The sequence below is a fragment of the Sclerotinia sclerotiorum genome, genomic scaffold (assembly GCF_000146945.2).
Source record: "Sclerotinia sclerotiorum 1980 UF-70 scaffold_11 genomic scaffold, whole genome shotgun sequence".
NCBI lineage: Eukaryota > Fungi > Ascomycota > Leotiomycetes > Helotiales > Sclerotiniaceae > Sclerotinia > Sclerotinia sclerotiorum.
Window position 1 is genome coordinate 419,736 of NW_001820825.1, and position 20,503 is coordinate 440,238.

A 20,503-nucleotide genomic window follows, 5' to 3' on the forward strand; every position below is an offset into this window, starting at 1 on the left:
GCCTCCTTAAAAAAACCGATGGCTATGAGCCCGACAAATCGATCACCGCAAAGCCGATCTCGATTTGTCGGTTTCTTGATCATGTGATCAAGAACGTGACCTATGTTGCTGTCCGACGTAGCAGTGGCCCAAAAAGGGGGTACTAGACTTAATGAGTGTAGCAAAACCGCATGAATGAAGCATCAAACTCAACATTATTATCGTTCAGTCTTTACAATCACTAGGAATCTCTCTATAAGTTTCTATGACTTTGCTAGTTAAGCGCTAATCAATGATCAACCCCAAATCAAATGCGACCACTACTTGCCTTCCTATTTTCTACAATATATCCTGACCCCTCAACTTCAAACGCCTCATCTCTTAGCACTAAATGATATTCACAAATAAATAAATACATACAAAACTCAAGCAATACATTATATACTCGGATAAAAGATTATACCACTCTGACCGCGAATTTCTGCAAAATTACTGCACATCACCTGCTAGATTGTAGAAAGTTAGAACCTGCAAGACGCAACGTTAACGATATCTTTAGGAACCTTTTAAATTTTGGTAAATGCAAATCTCCCAAATACTCGATCTTGGATTCACTTCAGCCACACTTAACTTTAATTTATATGAAGACCTGAGGTTTATTTTGCTGTTGCATATCTGAAAGTTTTATACTAATCGGCTTCATGGCTTTGTGTTAATCGAGATTACTATTCAAGTCATTTGACTTGTTATACTTTCTTTGGTTGTGTATCTCGAAGGTTTGTGCTAATTGGCAGTGTTATATTTGGTTAGATTTTACTGATAAACGGGCTTTTTGATGGCATCATGGCTCTTGCAAGACAAAGATATCGAATTTTGGTGGATGAGTGTTGAATTTGACTAGGGCTACTAGTAGAGAAAGGAAAACTTAGATATGCATTTTAGATGTGCACTGGGAAGATAATAGGAATAGGCAAAGCATTTAGGTGGAAGAAAGATGCTTGATTAGAAAAGGGAAGTCTGAATTTTTCCATATCTTAAGGAGATTGGGATTGATGAGGTAAAGAATGCAAGTGGTTTAATTTATCGAGTGAACTAAATAGTATGGGAAGTATAGTATAAGGAGCAAATGATTAGGTAGTGAAAAATTTGCAGGGGTAAAAGAAATGTGTCAGAAGATGGATGATTGTAAGAATCGCTTTGTGAAATATCTGAGTATTTCTGTTGGTTTCTGGTTTTAAGTTTGAGGTAGATTGATCGTGAGTGGTAACGTGTTTGCTCGATTGAAGTTTGCTGTTAGACATTTCTAGACCTGCTATTTTATGGAAGATGACAATCAGTAGAGTAGTATAGATGGATACTATATCCAAATAACCATCAAGGAATCCCGTGCGAAGCCCTCATGATCAATAGCAACCAAATGCCAAGTTTGTCCATCTAGTATAAATTACCACAGATATCAAAGTCCTCCACATCCTCAATATAAATTCCCCTAAATCCAGAAGCTCGTAGCTCGCAACCCCAGAAGAACTTGTCACCTAGAAACTCCACCCCATAAAATCAAATATGGAACCAAATTCCAGTCTCAAATTCAAAAAAAATCCACTTGGTCTTCTCAGAAAATCTATATTACTTCCAAAATTTGAGCCAAACCCCAAACTACAATCCGCAGATCAATCGAATCACAAGCTCACCATGCTCGTCGCCAATTATGGGAAGGAAAAGAAGAATCGTGATGTATGGAAGACTCTGGAGGAACAGCTCGAAAAGATAGAAAAGATGGCCGCGGAGCTTAAGACAGCGTGTAGAGTGATGTTGGATGAGGAGATTGACTGAGCGATCCTTAGCGAGGGGGAAAGGCGAGGTTGATGTATTTTGACCTTGCTCTCGCTTAGAGTTTGATTTCTTATGCGAGGAGGGTCGTTGTCTGCAAGATTGATGGGGAGGAAGTTAACGAACTAGAAAGCGAGTAGGAAATTTGAGAATGGTACGCTACTGTGCTTGGCGAGTTTCATGAAGTGGGATTCTGCAAATTCCAGTATTCTTACAAACAAAGGGGTTTCTGGCATTTAATCTCTTTTACCTCCAATTTGAAGCTTATAATAAGAATTAAAATTTCAGCTTCGTGGTCTATTGTGTGGTAGAGCTTCGAATTTGCAATATTAAAAGTTCACGTTACGGCTGTTATTCGATTTTGCCTTAATTGGCTTGAGATCTCCAAATTTGAGGTGAAAGATCAGTGTCTATTTTGAAATGAATGCAGAGATGACTTTTTCGAGCCATACAAGTATGAAAGGAAGCTTACCGTAAAGCCGTTCATTGTTTCATTTTGAATTAGATAATACTAATGAGGTGGAAGTTCTCATTAACGCTCTTGAATTAGAGAATTGTAACCTAACTCGCTTAAATCTCCATACAAAAATTAGACAGTATAAGAGAGGGGGCTTGAGGTTAGTGAGGAGATAAGAAAATATACGATTCCTCCTTACTTGAGGATGAAGCCGAATAAGTATGTAAGATTCAGCACCCACTAACATCATTAATAATTTTACAAGCACTTCAGATAAGGAATGTTGGTTATCCCAGAAAAGTTAACAATAGCTCCATTCGTAATTTTTCACTTCCATAGTAGCTTAACATTTAAGTCATGCTTTCCGTCGGTCCTTCCTATCTTCATCTGTTGTCTCCACCTCATTTTGAGCTGTTTCCGTGACTCGATCACTCAACCTAGGTATCGCTCTTTCATATATGATATATGGGGTGGGTAACATAACTTATTGAATACGTGCATTCCAGACAATAATGCATCACTCTGAATATCATAATTGCAAGCATTACTCACAGTCATGCTGAAAGACAGACTCAAAGGAGAACATATCCAAGAGATATGTAGAGAATCCCTGAAGATCCACGATAAAAATCGATCATCATTATCTTCCTCAGTCATAAAAACAACGAGCTATAGTCCAAACTTTGGTTCTAGAGCTTTTCCCTCGGGTGACAATTTATATTATAATTTTAATATAATTACAATCGACACCGCTGAACTATTGATGTAAGCTATAGTAGGATTAGACGTAGAAGTCCAAGAAATCAGTGAAATTCCTGGTTTGTAATGTCCAATGAATACAAAAATAATGGAGATGAAACTTGAGGAATACAGTTAAATTTAATGGTGATAATATCGCAAGCTTTTTCTTGTCACAAGATCCCATTCTGTCCTTATACAGTGCAAAAGAAATTCCGTATAACATATCCAGCAAAGCCTTAATACCGACATTTAGCATACCCTGGGCAACAGTCAGAAGCTCACCGGGATCCGCAAAACCAACCCTTGGGTATTTCTTTGGGTATCCAAGTATTAGTGTTTCATCATTATACTATGAACACTAGAATATATATTTTCAAACCACCTAAATGAGAGTAAAAAGTAACGATAACCTTTTCTATGCTCCGGTGCAATTCACCCCAACTGACAAAGCCAAGCCAAATCGACAACTTCATTGCCCAAAAAGACAGCAAGACTCCTTCCCTCTTATGTATACCCTCTTACACCTTCAGGAAATTTACTTCGATGTGCTATTGGAACCCAATTTTACCGCGCCACCAGCTCCAACCGTAGGACCAACTCCCGGAAGTGTAAAATCTGGGAAATTAGGCCACTCGCCTAACCTCGCTGGATCTCCTCCAATCCTAACCCATTGTCCTACACTTGGCGTTCCATTATCCAACACAAAAAGCATAGCCCAGCTAGGTGGATACACGTGGGCATTTGGCGGTGTAGTGATTGTGCATTGTGCATTTGCCGCTGTGCCAGAGCAAGAAAATGCCGGAAAGTATGTTCGTTGACCGAAGGAATTTCCATGGGTAGCGCCTACAGCTGTCATGAGGGATATACGAGTGGTAGATAGACTGCCTTGATGAAAAACAGCGGCTATAGTTATTGTGTCTCCATAGCTGAAATCATTGCCGTTTTTCAAGGTAAAATCTGGCTGCGTGACTCCACCTAATAAGTACGGAGGTATGAATACCTCGATGCGATATTCTTGAGGGTATCGAGGATCTTCGGGGTCACTGCCTGAAACTAAAACCCTGCCATCAGGAAGAAGTACAGCCTCGTTATGATACATGCGAGCGATTGTTGTGTTGGCCAAAGAAGACATTCGAGAATTCAGGGGCTTGGATGGATCATAAAGGACAGCATTGAAGTTGGGATCGGTGGCAAGACCGAAGCCAGCGAAACCTTGTTGAGCACCATTAATGATGAGGAACGTACCATCAGGTCTAAGAATTCTCGGTTAACAATAGATCAATGGGGAATTTATGAAGTAGGAACTTACAAGGCTACCATAGATGATATTACTCGTTTTGAAGGCTGTAAATTCCCATTAGTGAAACCGTCCGAGGAACAAAATAGGAAAGAAAGCATACCATGCGCTCAATGGTCCACTTTGCACCAGCTACCTCTGGCTGAAGTGATACACAGTTATCCAAGGCAATCTCCGGGCCCGGTATCGAGCCTCCACAAATCATAACTACAAGTGGATCTGTATAAGGCGCACTCTGTGGCATTATTACAGCAGTACCTTCCATAGGGTATGTTCTACCACCCAAGAAATTATTTACCGCGGCAGGAATATTCGGTAACAGCTTTTGAGTTTGCAAAGTAACTTCGTCCAGAATTCTCGCCTCATTGTAATATGCAATAAAGATGCCGCCAGAAGGAAGGACCACGAGGTATGGATACAAATTAAACGGATCTGTACGTTGCAGATAATCGCAAAAGAGAGTTCCTGCTCCAGGAGGTCGAGGAATGATTTCTAGTGAAGGAACAGCTGCCCCGTTAGAGCCCACTTCGCCCCCTACTACGAGGATGCTCCCATTGGCCATAACCATTGCTGAAGGATACCATCGGCCCTCTTGCAGCGCAATCTCTTGATAATTCTCTTCCCAGTCATTTTTGCTTGGTACCCCCGGCGCGCCATCAGGAGTATAGAACCGTATACCTATAGTCGAGGGAATTGACCAGCCCCCTATATTGATTTGACGAGCAAGACGATCAGGGAGAACGATACTAGCGGAGCAGAATATGTCTGTCTTCACATGCATGGTACGCCATGCAGCATCAAAGCTACTAACCTGAGTAAGGTCAAGCTCATAAGCACCGGTACTATTCTTGTCAGGCGAGGTGCCGAACTTTTCTAAGAATGAGACCTTGCCGTTGATACCGACAGTAGATGTTAAAGGAACGATTGGTCCTGTAGATATTAGTCATGTGTTCAAATTACTATTCGTATTGCGACCTACCTCCTATAAGAAACTCGTATTTTCCGGCAGCATTTCCACTTTCAAACGTCCAACTATTAAGTTGTGTGTCTGTCCAAACGTAGTAGGAGATCAAGGAAGGTCCGCCACAGTACGTGTCACGATCGCCGCTGCAAAGCATGTTGCATTGAGAATCATTGACCGATGCGGCATTGTGATCGATAACATTTTGTACATCCCCACAGACTGTAAATGAAGTCAATATAAATTTCAACCTTGTAACTTTAAACCAAAGAATGATGGCCTTGGATGCAACAGTAGGCGGGGACTGAAAAAGCCCTGAGGTCCCAAGCAGCATTAAGCGGCATGAGGTTCAATTTTACGACATAGGGAGGAAAGCAAATAAATGCGAACTTACAGCATTGGTTCGAAAATTCCATCCCCCCAGCACCGTATCCATATTCAGAACAAAGGCTAAGACAGTTTGTGGCTGTGTTATTATTCGGAAGTATGGTTAGATAGGGAAAGACCCTATTCTGAGAATTATCTCTGCGCGATAATCAGCTCTGGCCGCTGTGTAACAATAGCAGCACGTCATATACGGTGAATTAGCGAAATTAAGAAGGTACACTTACCTAATACAGCCTTTGTATTTCCAGTTGCCTGGTAACGCCCTGTTCTCTATCACTGGTAATGGTAACACCTTAATATCCGTTTGATTGGAATAAACGCTCATCCTATCCCCTCCGCCACACATTCTGTAGTAGATTGAGTCAGCATGCCCCTTGAAGACAGACTCTTAGCGAAACAAGAGGTTAACTGTATTAGGAGAAGAGGATATGAGGAAAAGGGATATTGAAAATTAAAATCAGCGAGCAATTTTAGCTGTGAAAGACGGCGAAACTTGTGTATCCATCACGTACTGGTTTGAATTACCTCCGCACGGAGTGTTACATTGTGAATCTGAAGATGCCAAGGCACCCTGATTAATGATTGCAGAGTCACAATAACATTGCGTATAGTATTGCATTCCAGCTATACTATATCCTGCCGTGATACAGTTTTGTATGCACGATTCCACAGTCATATTAGCATCGTTAGGCAGGTTATTTGCGAGAATACTACCAAGACCAAGAGCTCGGTCGACCCAACAACCCTTGTAGGTCCATCCTTCGGGAAGATCTGTGATCGTGGCCGTAGGAACAGTAACACTGACTGTAGTTGGCGTTGGAGTAGATGGCAGGCTCGTTGCTGTGTAATTGTATACGTTTATCCGTCCGGCCCTAGAAGATTGGGTATTCAGTAATTGTCTATCACGAAGTACCTCGGAGAAAAGAAATTGGACAATTGGATGTACAAGACAAGGTCAATGTACAACAAATGACATGTAATCCTTACCCTCCGCAAAATTGTGTCGAATTTCCTTCACATGCCATGGTACAACCTGTGGCTGGGGCGCCATAATTATTAATCTCGTGGTCGCAATAACATTCACTGCCATACTCGACTCCTGAAAGTCTGTAACCTCCGAAAATGCAGGCGGAAAGGCATGTGTCGACACTCATGGATGTCCCGGCAATAGAATATACTTGCGTGTTGAGGGTACGTCCATTCACGCTATCATTGTAGCACCCAAGAGGTTCCCACCCAGTAGGGGCTCCCGTGTAAGTAGGGACGGGAATAGAACTTGTCGTGAGGGTAGGGAGTGAGATAATAGCATTGTTTAAATCATAAACACTGAGGCGACCAGAACCTCCACAGACTTGGGAAAGGTTCCCATTACAAGGCATATTACAACCAACTTCGCCATCAGAAGCTTTGGTCCCGCCATTGTAGAAATTATTCCCACAGTCTTGTGATTTGTCAAGGTTTAGGCTACACAATTGATGGGGTTTACAACTTACAACATTCTCCTGAATACTCAACTCCAGCAAGTACGTAGCCTAGACTTTGACAAGTAGACTGGCAAATTTCAACTGTTAAACCTGCCTCTCCTCCAACAGTTGCTACATTAGTAGTGAGAGTGCGAGCCCCCACATTGTCGCTAACGACAGCGAATCAGCAAAAATCTACATGAGGTTGTTCAAACATGGTTATATGGGAAAAGAGAATGGAAAAAATGATATGCACTCGATATACCCGGCTACCAGTTTCTGCATTGCGACATGCGAGCAATCTGAAGCAATCTGAAGCAGATTGATAGAAGGGTAGAAAATGCAAGCCATTAGTTTTTCTATTCCAGAGGAATCCCTTGTATCCTTATTGGATCTTTTATGTTTCAAAAAATGGAAGATTCGACGAAAATGGGAGTGTGCTTGGGGCATGGAACAATGGATATTTTTACCTGTAGCAGCCCACATATGAGCATGTCTACTGCCCTTGGTAAGACAGAACGACTCCCTGAATACGCTTCGGAACAAGTAAACTATCGAACAAGAACAGATTAGCGGATTGAATACAGAGTTAACACTAGTAGAGATTGTTTACATACAGATAGAGATATGCCTAGCCCCGCAAATACAAGGCGAAAAAGGGATTGTGCCATGATTGTAATTACAATCGCTGCTCAAAATTTAAGTGCACGCCGGGACGGTTGTCGCTCGATGATATACAGGAGAAATAGAAAAAGAAAAAGGAAGATCAAAACGGGTGATGGAGAAGTCCATCGAGTTTCTTTACAGCCTTGCTTGGATTGCAGTGACAAGAATTGACAAGAATTGCCAGGACCTTGGACATGGTGGACCGCTGATCCTTCGACCCTTGAAGGCTGACAGGAAGCAGGCTGAGTATGGAATTGTTCACTGTGAAGAGGCAAAATCGTATAGTTCTCACCTCCTAACCCGTCCCAAATGCTCTCATGTGGTCTGAGGTATACCTCGTGGAGTTTCTATGGTGATCTCCACATTTTCTAAAATGTTGCATGGTACGAAAAAGCTATTTCCAAATAATACGACCGCGCATGTCCCGAAACTTAGTGGTACAATCCTCTTGTCCTTTTCGCGGATCCTCGTCCGCGGCTTGACCAGTTCCTGATGACCTGCGATTTTGAATCTCATTCGGACATTTTCCACCGTTCGGCTTACATACCGAAGGGGACACAACGTCTGCCAATGGCTTGGCTAGCAAATAAATATTTAGAAGTATGACTGCTTGTGCAGATACGTAAAGTATTGACGGCTGAGGATGTGTGTACCGTGCCGCAATTCTCGCGGGGAACTTGCGAATGTAGCAATCACAATAGTTAAACATGAAGTCTGATCATCTGGTTGGTAAATGCAAAGCTTATACATTATTGTGTAACAATTGCATAGGTATTCTATCGTATATTGATGTACTGCATGTACCTGCTACTTGACAGGGTGGGACTGGTGAGTGAGATGATGTGCTGGAGATATAACAGTGCAGGATCGAAGAGTTTTTGCGAAGAACAATCAAATGTATATTTGATTAGGCTAAGAGAATGTATTGTTATTCTAACATTCTTGGGGCGAAGAACGTTATCTTGTTGGTTGCAAGATGTTCATGCGTAGCAGTACTCGTAATTCTGACAAGAAACGTTCGGTTAAGCTTTAGGTTATAAGCTAGGGCAGTTAGCTTGGATAGCCTAATAATAGGCTTAATACGGCGTAAATGGCGAGAAGCTAGGAGAATTATCAGACGAGAACCCCTTCCACTAAATTTTCGTGTAACCGAATGAAGAAACTCATTTGATAGATCCGCACTCACGAAAAAGGGAGATGGAAAATCAATTCTAAGCTCGCAGGCCATGCACGTAACGTAGCTTTTTTAATGAAGCTCAAGAAAAGTTCCCGTCAATCTGGGTGTTGGGCCATATAAATATATAAATAGCCATGGCATATGTATACTATTTACAATAGAACCTACCCGAGATAATGATACTCAACAATGTGCATCAACTGTCTCGTGAAAGTGGGATCAGACCATTCCCAATAAATCATCTAGACGAGACAGAAAGGAATTAATATAGGCAGTCATACCAACCAAATTCATTCAATGTGTAAAATTAGGACCCGCCTTCAGGACTTCTCATTGATCGGCCCGGAAATCATGGCATTCTCAAGAATTGGGTTACATTCATCTGGTCACCACATGCAAGCAAAGCACCATCTTTTTAATCTTTGGACATTTGGAAGCACCAATTCTGTATGCCTAGTCTTCGTGTATGCACCTTCTTATCACTAATCATCCCATCTGTTGTGGTAATGTATAGGAGTGTACCAGAATGTACAGTGTCTTCTCGAAGTATTGATCACCATCATAATTATGGAATACACATAGGGTTAGTTTCAGAAATGTACATTTTACCATTGTTTGAATTTAAGGAGCTTTTACTGAGGTCGAACCCTTGCAAGTGATATGATATGCCTCGTTTGGACTAACAGCGATAAGGCTAATGTGGCTCTAGCTCCATAATGTAGATACATACAACCGACTACTGAATACTTTCAACATAAATGATCTGTGAAAAAAAGAATATTCCATAACTACAGCCCTTTTATCTTTCTATGTATATCGTCCCAGAATTTGATCTATACAATGTTACTATACAACATTAGAACCCCATTATTATCTATCCTAGCTTTCTCAACACCCCTATCTTGCTTACTCCAGCGAAGTTGTCTCCCGGCGTTTATGTCTCAGCTTGCGCTTCCACAAGCCCCTTGTGAATACATCTTAACACTTTTAATAGTCATACCTCTCTCTTCGGGCGGTCCCCACGTCGGCCCCCACTGACTTGAAGCGTTCCAGAACTCTGCTGGGGCCGTAAGACTAGCATCTCCCCACGGTTTGTTGCCAACCTTGTCCCTAGCACCGACATTAGCTTTTATTGTCTCCAAAAATATGGCGTGCAATATGACAACCCACGGGAAATATCCATTGGTTCCTCCCACTGCAACGCTGTTGAATGTGTATTAGCAAAGTCTATGCTATATTGCTTGATGCTCAAGGTAGTCTTACTTGAGTATGAGGTAGAAGGCCTGGTCAAACGGAGTTGCAGGATTACCAGTTTGGCTCCATGGATCGTGTAGCGCCGAGTTATTCACGATTGTCTTACCGAATTCACCTCTATTCCACATGCTGTTATAGCTCTTGCTGAAAGAGAGATAAAATACTTGCTGCACGAGCGTCAGTTTTAGGTAGGCCATAAGTAACAATTACCAGAATTATGAAGATCATACCAAGAGACGACTGTTGATATATGTGAAGATGTAGTCTTCACTCCACTCTAGTCCATATGTGTAATAGGTTTCAGTATAATCGGTTCGTCGAATGTTGTGCTTTCCATCGGTTTTCCAGAAAGCATCCACTTGAGGAATTGGGCCCCAATGCTTTTCATCACTGTAAGCGCAAGTCTAGGGCCAATCTGGAGAGTCCATACCAGAGCGGAAGTAATACTGTCTCGACCCCCGTCATACGTAGCCCCATCATTACCTTTGCTTTCAGCAAGATCTATCTCACCACTGGCAGGCCATGGCCCATACACAGAATCTTCAGGCATCATCCTATTGAAAGTAAGCACTCCAACTGCCAAGCGAGGGTAAAAACATACCAAATGGCTGGCCATAACCAATCGCCCTTCGGCATTTTTGCAATGACTTCAATCTTACCATATTTGATAGTCTTTTTTCCTTTCGTGGACAATCTTGCACTTCGAACAGGGTTGATAATGGTACCGGCGGTGATATTGCTGTACATAGAGCAAGATGTGCCCGCATCATCAGAAGTACATACTCCATCAGGTCTGTTGTCGGTAGTCAGGTTTAAAGTATACCCATTCAGAATCTGAGCGGGTGTAATGTTGGTGGAATTCACTGTCAATGTTGGGACAATGTGAAGCCCTTCAGCATCAGTGTAGGCATTTTGGGGGTCGTTTGTGGTCCATTCAAAAGACCCAGTGCTAGAATTGTCAGTTAACAGACCTCCCCGAAAATTATTCTGTGACATCACCTACCCAAATCCACCTCGTTGGATCTCATAGCCCCATATGCTTGGGTCAATATCATGAAAGTCATCCTCGAACATGAGACAGTAAGAATTTTTGGGGACTGATGTGAATCCTATGTAGCACATAATCCCTCCTAGTCCGAATCCAATGGCAATACTTGCCCAAAAGATTATGGAATCCCAAGTTCGCCCAGATAATTTCTTGCGCTTTCCTTCAGTGGCAAGCTTCTCTAGCCACGGCTTTTCGTAACTTTCCCACAGTCAGTATCCATTTGGTTTGATCTAGAATTCTGTAACATACTCGCCAACAAGTCTAGCGCTTTTGAAACGGCGTTGCCTTAGAGGTACAATATCTAAGCCATCTTCAACTGTCAGCAGTTGCTTCAACTAGAGCTCGATTTTAATACCTGAGATTGAAGAAGCTTCGGCCGGCGATGAAAATCGATTACTTGGTGTACTTGGGTGAGAGGATCTGTGATTTGGCGTTCCTGGTTGAGATAGTGGTTGAGGTGTTCCAGGTATAGACACACGGTGAGTTTGCGTTTGCGGTTCTTGTGCGGTCAGAGACACGCTGTATGTTGACATTTTAGAATCTTTACGTCGTCACTAGTTTTGCGGAATTTGGGACAAGTCGTTGGTTAACTTATTAAAGAACTATGGCCTCGCCTTCCACAACTGGCTCCTTCTATTCTACTGCCCACTCACTCAAATTTCCCAAGTAAGATATATAATATGATTAAAACTGATTCCGAGATAAGGAAAGCCCGAAACAAAATCTAAAAGTAATCGATCCATTCCAACACTGGTAATGCCAAAGATCGCGTAGGCGGCAGGGTACCTTGTAATTACTTGCATCGACCCCTGAAGGTAGGAGCGTTTACTGCTAGGTTTGAAAACAAATGAGAGCATTAGGAGGACTGGTCGCCCTTGTAATCTTCATGCAGTGGTAATCGCCGAAGGGGCGATATCGAGAACAACAATAACAACTTTGTTCATAAAGCCACAGAAGAGGGTTCAGCTATGTTTGGCCAGCTAGGCTAGTACCTGTCGCTATCCAGTGGCCGTGAATCCTCTCCACCTAAAGTTTGATGACTTAGGAGGCTCCAACATGAACGGATGTAACGTCAAAATCACAAAAATGTCAATCCACGATAATGATTGAATTGTCCGAGCCACTAGCCCTCAAAATAGATGATACGCTGGCAAAATTGATGATGCTAATGTAACACTTACAAAAATACATGTGATTCTTGAGATTAAATACGAGTAAGTCTCACTCATCTCTATGGTAATGAAACTTGATGGGATGAAAGACAAAGGGCTGAAAGTTGAGAATAGGTTAGATGAAAAATGATGTCAAGGGAAGTTCCAATAAGAGCTCAAACCAATTCCCAAAATAACAGGTTCAGATAATTCATAAGGATAAATGCACGCTGGGGTTTTGTGGTATTACCAAGAAAATGAAGCGGTCGAGTTGTCGGGATGTTAATATGGTTCATAAAGAAGATAAGGTTACCGACGAGTTTTCAGGGTGCGAAAGCGTTGAATCTTCGAATTTCCCGTGTGACTGGGCCTAAGTGCGAATTCATCAGCCAACAAACATGAGGATTGCGCTGTCACAGAGTAACATGCAGCAATTTTGAGGGGTAATAGCACAAGCGCCGGGGTATGTTAGCGATCGATATAGGGTAAAGAAGCCTATAGTGCGTATGTGTAACCACGAAAGACTACACTAGGATTATCTCCCCGGAGTCTGTACCTGAACTATTTGGCATCAAAAGGTTCATGAATATACCCTGCCATACTAAAAGGTCATGGATTGTCAGCTTTTGATCTGTCTCGCCCTATTGGGAACTAGTGAATTTAAATAAATTTCGCTTACAAGCGTTAGTATTAACCTCGAATTAGTCAAAAATATCAGAGTAAACAAAGTCTAGACAGTTAGATGGCCACTGCTTTGCTGCTACCTCTCCCGTACTCTTTCAGAATCATCAGGCTTTCAATTTCAGATCGATGAAGGATCTCAATCACTTTTCGTATTCTGGCCTATCTGCGAGAATATAGTCAATATCTATCGTGTACCACGCCTTCTGGTCAAAAATGATTTCCAATAGTTCCAACTTCGTATTGTGAATCCGTTGAACGGGTAAGCTTTCCGACACACTTGTCTATGCTATAGAAAGCGCCAGAGACACTACACTTTCCCCAAAGCCCCCGCCTTATCGTCAAACCAGAATCCTATTCTTAGGCCAATATTCGGCATCCTGCATGCGTTGAGATATTGATTGAAATGCACGACTTTCGTCCAAAGATGCTCTACATCTGCAAAACTGAGCCAATAGTATAGGCTTCCTGCAGAAGATGTGGCGACCGCGTGCTGGGAATATGAGCCACAAGCCCGATGTTTTAGATGTATTGACTGAGCTACTTTCGTGCTTTCCACCCCAGTAACCATTTTTAGACTAGGCCCATTTTCACTTCTCCGTCGCTATCACTCAACTAGCTCAAACATTTCAAGGAGAAAAAGGTTATGGACTTTCAATTCCCCCTCCGGCCGCGATAGCGAATGTGTTGGCAAGTGAAATGTTAACTTCCGTTCTTGACAGACTTCGTTGATCACCTTTGAGTTTAGTGAAATACCACAACCTCAAGTTTTCACTTGTTCGAACCGAACTTGCAGCTCTTACAACCTTGATGCAAGTAGTCCTTTCCCACGCCGGCTCACCATTAAGGCAATGTCTGAAGAATTCAACTTTCAATCGCCCTCTGGCGACCTGGCAGCAACACCACAAGATGGACGCCCTACAATGGTAGAACGACATCAAAGTGTGCCAGTCCCTCCAAGATCACGTCCAGAAAGTTTGATACCACCATCGCGACCCCATAGCATCATGAGTACAGGATCTGCAGGAAGCCGAGATCGTCATACTCTGGTACGTCTTTTAGTTCCCCGGCCCACTTTTTCTTTCCACTCAAGCAAACCTCCAAATAATTTCAGGCTTTTACCTAACGTTGGTTTATAGGTTGCGAAATACCTTCAAAGACGATGCGCGGCTGCTAAATGGCTTCAGCCTATCGAGGAGGAGGATGGCACTATCAATGAATCGTCATGGGTCGGTGTCGCTATGCGGCTTCCGGATGGGAGCTACTACACCGAGCCACCAAATGTCGACAACAAATTTTATACTGTGATGCAGTATCTCAACTGCAAAGTCGCCTTCACAATGTCATCTGATATCACTGCGGCATTGATGGATCAGATTGGTCCTTTTCAAACTGAAATTCAAGTGCATCCACGAGGGATTAGACTTCCCATTGTCCAAAATCTTTCAGAACTTGCAATTGGAGGGGGTGGCGTATCCAAAAAATCGTACTTGTGCGTATTGAGAGAGGAGAGACTCGTTCTTATATGGAATGAGTCTGTGGAAAGTATCATGACCCACGGTGTAGATGTTGAAAGTATCCTCGTTGGCATGGTAAGTCGAATCAGTCCAACAATTATATGAGCCGTACTTACTAGGGATGAGGTAGATCTGGGGATCTCAAATTGGGACTATGACAGCTACATCTCCATTCGCATCCATGACTCCACTTATTGGACAAACGCCAGGCCAAACTCCGGGACGGACACCATCAGCTATCAGTGAGGATCCTGAATTCAATGAAAAAATGGGCATTGTTCAAGCCGCCATAGAGCGCGAAGAAAACAAGGACACACTTTTTAATCCAGATATTGAGGCCGCCGCGCCGCCAGAGAGACCCTTCCTATTATTACATGCTGGTGTCATTGGATTTGCCATGACTTTAGTGGTATTCGTAGAAATGCTTTGCGCATCGCGACTTATAACAGAATATCAATGGGACGGTGGTGTACTGCGCTTTGCACTAGTTGCTGTCATTCCCTTTTTCGTTTGCTTTTCTCTGGTAAGACGTCTCAAGCCACCTTGTATGTGGCGTTAGCCTCAGAACACGAGAGAACTACCGACAATTTCCCGAACATGGCTAACACTTTATTGATCAGTTCTTCATGGTTGTTATAGCTGGGAGTCTATTCCAATTATTTGGACCCTTGACTTATGTTCGAAAGAATTCTCGGTTCTATTCGGCCAAGCCGCCCAAGAGAGGTCGCTACCCCGACTTGGAGCTCCCACACATCACTATTCAAATGCCTGTCTACAAAGAAGGTTTGAAAGGGTAAGAGCGTATGGGAATCTTCTTAAAAAAAAAAGCGCTGATTTTATTTGATAGTGTTATTATTCCAACCGTAACGAGCATCCTGGCTGCTATCCGATACTATGAAGCACAAGGAGGTTCCGCTTCAATCTACGTCAATGAAGATGGGATGCAAGCCGTAGATCCCGAGTTACGTGAAGCTAGAAGGACTTTTTATGAACTGAATAATATCGGATACTGCTCACGCCCCAAGCACACCCATAGCAAAAAGAAGTGGTACCAAGGAAAGAAGGTACAAGATAATCCTGAAGGCTTCGAGCGAAAGGGCCAATTCAAAAAAGCATCAAATATGAACTATTGCCTCAGTTTCTCTATTAGAGTCGAGGATGAATTGCTAAGACTCATTGCCGCAAAATCCACAGCTGAGAATCGACCCGAAGGTGATATAACACCAGATGAAGAGGATTTACTTTATAAACAAGCTTTAGAGACATGCCTTGAGCAAGACGAAGGAAGGACTATGGCTGGAGGCAATGTTCGCATAGGTGATATAATTTTGATCATCGACAGTGACACTCGAGTGGTGAGTATCCTCTTGTCATGAAGTAGACCAATTGTTAATGGATTTAGCCCGAGGACTGTCTTCTCCTTGGCGCATTGGAAATGCATGAGAGTCCTGAAGTGGCTATCCTCCAGCACGCCTCTGGTGTCATGCAGGTCGCTCATAACCCTTTCGAGAACGGAAGTATGTATTTACATCGGAAGTGTGTTGAGATACATCACTAACAATTAACAGTTACCTACTTCACGAATCTCATTTACATGTCTATCACCTTCGCAGTAGGAAACGGGGATTGTGCTCCATTTGTTGGGCATAATGCTTTTTTGCGCTGGAAGGCGGTACAGAGCGTAGCTTACGAAGAGGATGGACAATTGAAGTTTTGGTCCGATGGTACGTCAGCCCCATGCTCACTTTGCAACATGAGACTGATGCCATGCTAGATCATGTGTCCGAAGATTTTGACATGAGCCTACGACTTCAAATGGCGAAATTTATCGTCAGATTAGCAACTTACCACGAAGGTGGTTTTAAAGAAGGGGTATCCCTCACCGTATATGACGAACTCGCTCGATGGGAAAAATATGCCTACGGATGTAATGAATTAGTCTTCAACCCCATTTACAAGTGGTGGCGAGGCCCCTTTACCAAGCTCTTTATGAGATTCCTCTGGAGTGATATCAAGCTCACCTCCAAAATCACAATTCTAGCCTACATCGGAACCTGTGAGTATTTACTACAATACGCCCTCAGAGTTCAGAAGCTAACCCTATATCAGACTACGCAATCGCCTGCGCCATTCCACTCACCCTCGCAAACTATATAATGGTCGGCTGGTTCAACGACTCCCTCGACCAATTCTATCTGACCTCATGGAAAATCTTCGTCGGCATGGCCGTAATTTTCAACGTGCTCTCACCCCTCGCCTTCGCGATGCTTCGTCACCGACTCGGTGAAAAAGTCTTCGTCTCCTCCATCGTCGAAACGGCAAAATGGACACCAATGTTCATCCTCTTCTTCGGCGGAATCTCTTTCCATCTTTTAACTGCTATATTATGCCATTTTTTCAGCATCAAAATGGAATGGACGGCCACGGCTAAAGAAGTCGAGGCCGGTGGGTTTAGAATCGGTTTAGATAAAATATTTAGAGATTTTAAGTGGATGTATTTGGCCATTGTCCCAATTTTAGCGGGCATGGTGTATTTGGGTGCTTTCGCACCTCGTGGGTACGAGGTCACGGATTTTACAGCCATAGTACCCCTGTCTAATCAAGTCGCTTGTCATATTTTGCTTCCTGTAAGTCTCCCGTCCTTTAGCCATTACCTTTTTCCGGGGTATAACTAACATCCCATTAGTTCGCGCTAGGACTTTTCTAGATCTAGAGCCGTGAGCCTTGCTTGCATATATCATTGTATATACACACATCAACTCTTATACACTCCTCAATTATACCCGTGGTCGAACCAGATAGCATGAAGAAGATTCTTGACATTTCGCTTAAACACAGATCGCCCGGAAGGAACGTGTTTCGCTCGCGTATTTGAACAGTGGTGGCCTGCCAATTTTTGATATATTATTATCATGACTTGGATGGGTATATCATGAAAAAGGCATTTTCTAAGGCGATTCTCGAATGTCTAATATTCTGAAATGACGAGAAAGTTGTGGATTGAGTATGTAAAAAGAAATAGATATGTTTATTGTTGGCTTTCAATTTGCAGAATAAGGAGACCTTGATTCGGGGGTTCCAGATAGTGTGATATGATATAGATGGGCAAGGAATTAGCGGCACCATGAGAGACATAATGTGATGTATATAGTAATAATTATTTTTCCAGTCTTAGTCAGAGAATGTGCAGCACATACTCGTACTTTGAGGCAACAAACACTTCCGTCATAAATGTTATACAAGCTAGTCGATCTTAAATTGGCATTTTATCCCCGACGTTCTCGGTGTATTAGGTTACGAAGATTGCCACGTTTCCCACAATAAATTGTCATTTTAGATCGAACCCCTATTCTCCTTGGCACCTGAAGATGACTCAACATCTTCAAAAGCTCCTTCCAGTAGTGTTTCTGATTTCGAAGAATTTTCAACATCTTCTGAGACATCCTCCTGTGAAGGAGTATCATTTGAGACAGCATCCCCTAAAATTTCATCCTCGGAAGCCATACTGGGATCCAAGGCCTTCAAGAGCTTTATATTTCGTCTCATTGCGCTCATTCTAGCTTTCTCTTGCCACTCGGCTTTAGCCAAACATATGTCAATCTTCTCCTCCACCAACCTCTTAATATGGAATGCTAAGGCCTGGCTGTGGAATACACCTGTGAATCTGTAACTCAGCCAGAGATACAGCGTGATTTTTTTATGAAGTCCTTCAACTTTGCGTACGTAAATCTCCCTTTGTTGCTGGGAAGTAAAGGTATCAGGATCCTCGTCCAGAACTTCGATATCAAGCTCTGATATATCCAGTACGTGGCCACCAGTGTTGTTAGCTACACAACGAGCAAACGCTCTCAATACTTCAACGCCCCCAGAATCGCGTACAGACACTGGAGCAGCAAGGAAGACAAGACGGTTACGAATGGAAAGACTAAAATCTTGAATGATGTCTGCAATGTCGACATGCTCCTTGAGCTTGCAGAGATGAAACTGGCTGCTTATAGAACCGATTTCGTGTAATCGCAGAATAATATAACTAAATGGTGTACTTTTGGGGAAACGCTCAGCAAAGCGTTCTATAACATCTGCTGGAGGAAATATTCCAGCTGAGGTCATTTGCGCGGCTTCTTTTGACATAGCATTCGACAATATCTTGTGATCCTCCTTGTAGAATGTTGTCACAAGGCCAACTGGAGGCTCTGTTGGTTTCGCTGGGATGCCATCAGTTACATCAATAGGCCCTGCTTCGATGGCATCTCTTGCCGTCTTATATCTTCCAGCTCGACCAGCAATTTGTTTAATTTCTGAAAGAGGGAGAGTTATAAGGTCTGTGCCATCAAACCTCTTGATAGATTCGAGAATGACACGTTTGATACTCAGATTCAAACCCATGCCAATGGCATTGCTGGCAACCAAAAAATCGTAATCATTATCGGGATCATTGAACAGAGCGGCCTGTAGAGCACGAGTCTCGGGGGGCAATGATCCATAAACAATAGCGCATCGTTTGCCTTTGTGCTGTGCCTCGATTTTGTTTTTCATGGCATGAATTTTCATCCTCGAGAATAAGATGATAGCATCACCTTTCTCCAACTTGCTGACTGGCCCCCCACCTTTTTCAGACGGACCATCTCTTTCGTTGTTTTTTGTCGAAAGACAATTATTCATTACTTGTAACTTCCCAAGTCTGTCGTAATTATGTATGACCAACTTGTCTCCCATCATTGCACATAGCTTTTTGATCAAGTCAGTCGTCCGGACTTCGCCACAAAGATGGACTTCCTTGGCCTGCACTCCAAGTACTGCTTGAGTCCACGCCCAGCCACGTTCTTCGTCTCCGATCATCTGAATCTCATCTATTACTGCTATATCGACTTTAGTATTCAGAGGTACCATCTCTACGGTACAACTTTTCATGAGATCTTTTCCACAGTCCGGAATACGTCGCTCCTCTCCCGTAATCAAAGAGCATGGCTTTCCTTTCGCATTGAGCCTTGTATAGACCTCGTGAGCTAATAGTCGCAGGGGCCCGGCATATATACCACTGTTGGCTGCCTCAAGCTTTTGCAAAGCATGATATGTCTTTCCAGAATTTGTTGGTCCAACGTGTAGATGAAAGGTTCGTTGCATCGCTCGTGTGGCCGGAAACCATTCAATAGGATAACGAAAATCTGCCAGTCTCTGATGATTTTGCAAGTTTCCTCTTTTTGAGAATTTGCCTGAAAGTGTGAAGTTCGTGAATGAATGTTTTATTTCATCTGCTAACCCTTTGGCATCCCTTGCAATGTATGCATCCTTGAATTTGCAAAAAAGAGGGTTGGATGACCTATCGATCTCGCCCAGCTCAGTTGCTCTTCTGCCTGCTGCTGCTGCCTCTTTCTCAAACTCTCGAAGCTTGGCTGCCAATTCCTCCCTACTTGACAAACCCCACCCTGCCAGATCTTCGTCTTTTATAGAACTTCGAACTTTTGTTCCAATGAGAAATTTCTTTTTCAGCCCCTGGGCTTCTGCTATTATATTGGCTTCAAATTTCCGAAACTCCGTCCTAGCCCGTCCCTGAGTATCTCTCGGCGGTCCATACCCTAATTCGTACAAATTTTCTGGATACTGGAAAGTTTAGTAGTAAGCAAATGAAGATACTAAAGGTAGCAGCTCCTGTGTGATATACCTTCTTGCGACCCTTTCGAGCTAACCTCGCCACAGGGCTAGACTGATGGAAACTTCGACCATTAGGTCGGAGAAATGAAGGATTTAGCCATATCAAGCTGCGGAATGTACAGAACGCACATTTTCCAGACCTTTGGTTCACCAATGTCATCACAGCAGCGGACAGCGCGATTGTATGTGAATATGGGCGAAATTATGTTGATATCAAATAGAAATGGTGACTTATTTTTTAT

At 42.9% G+C, this 20,503-nt stretch overlaps 6 protein-coding genes across 6 annotated transcripts; 3 read left to right on the forward strand and 3 right to left on the reverse strand.

Annotated features, from left to right (window-relative positions):
* Positions 1 to 1,671: 1,671 nt before the first annotated feature.
* SS1G_08279 (predicted protein) lies at positions 1,672 to 1,812 on the forward strand (the record flags this gene model as incomplete). The annotated part of the gene is made up of 1 exon (XM_001590489.1): positions 1,672 to 1,812. The coding sequence occupies one exon, from the start codon at positions 1,672 to 1,674 to the stop codon at positions 1,810 to 1,812; it is 141 nt and encodes a 46-aa protein (XP_001590539.1).
* A 2,523-nt stretch (positions 1,813 to 4,335) lies between these two features.
* SS1G_08280 (hypothetical protein) lies at positions 4,336 to 7,031 on the reverse strand (the record flags this gene model as incomplete). The annotated part of the gene is made up of 6 exons (XM_001590490.1): positions 4,336 to 5,234; positions 5,284 to 5,487; positions 5,660 to 5,715; positions 5,877 to 5,999; positions 6,165 to 6,524; positions 6,640 to 7,031. The coding sequence occupies 6 exons, from the start codon at positions 7,029 to 7,031 to the stop codon at positions 4,336 to 4,338; spliced, it is 2,034 nt and encodes a 677-aa protein (XP_001590540.1).
* A 540-nt stretch (positions 7,032 to 7,571) lies between these two features.
* On the forward strand, positions 7,572 to 8,109 carry SS1G_08281 (predicted protein; the record flags this gene model as incomplete). Its single annotated transcript, XM_001590491.1, has 2 exons — positions 7,572 to 7,661; positions 7,966 to 8,109. The coding sequence occupies 2 exons, from the start codon at positions 7,572 to 7,574 to the stop codon at positions 8,107 to 8,109; spliced, it is 234 nt and encodes a 77-aa protein (XP_001590541.1).
* Positions 8,110 to 9,899: 1,790 nt separating this feature from the next.
* Positions 9,900 to 11,793, reverse strand: SS1G_08282 (hypothetical protein; the record flags this gene model as incomplete). The annotated part of the gene is made up of 9 exons (XM_001590492.1): positions 9,900 to 10,068; positions 10,129 to 10,161; positions 10,222 to 10,379; positions 10,443 to 10,592; positions 10,643 to 10,766; positions 10,814 to 11,161; positions 11,216 to 11,458; positions 11,510 to 11,570; positions 11,616 to 11,793. 9 exons carry the CDS (start codon positions 11,791 to 11,793, stop codon positions 9,900 to 9,902), a joined length of 1,464 nt encoding a protein of 487 aa, XP_001590542.1.
* Positions 11,794 to 13,943: 2,150 nt separating this feature from the next.
* Positions 13,944 to 17,316, forward strand: SS1G_08283 (hypothetical protein; the record flags this gene model as incomplete). Its single annotated transcript, XM_001590493.1, has 10 exons — positions 13,944 to 14,141; positions 14,232 to 14,684; positions 14,740 to 15,117; positions 15,230 to 15,402; positions 15,457 to 15,964; positions 16,012 to 16,126; positions 16,178 to 16,333; positions 16,384 to 16,665; positions 16,719 to 17,236; positions 17,296 to 17,316. 10 exons carry the CDS (start codon positions 13,944 to 13,946, stop codon positions 17,314 to 17,316), a joined length of 2,802 nt encoding a protein of 933 aa, XP_001590543.1.
* A 626-nt stretch (positions 17,317 to 17,942) lies between these two features.
* Positions 17,943 to 20,421, reverse strand: SS1G_08284 (hypothetical protein; the record flags this gene model as incomplete). Its single annotated transcript, XM_001590494.1, has 2 exons — positions 17,943 to 20,210; positions 20,272 to 20,421. 2 exons carry the CDS (start codon positions 20,419 to 20,421, stop codon positions 17,943 to 17,945), a joined length of 2,418 nt encoding a protein of 805 aa, XP_001590544.1.
* Between the last annotated feature and the right edge of the window lie 82 nt (positions 20,422 to 20,503).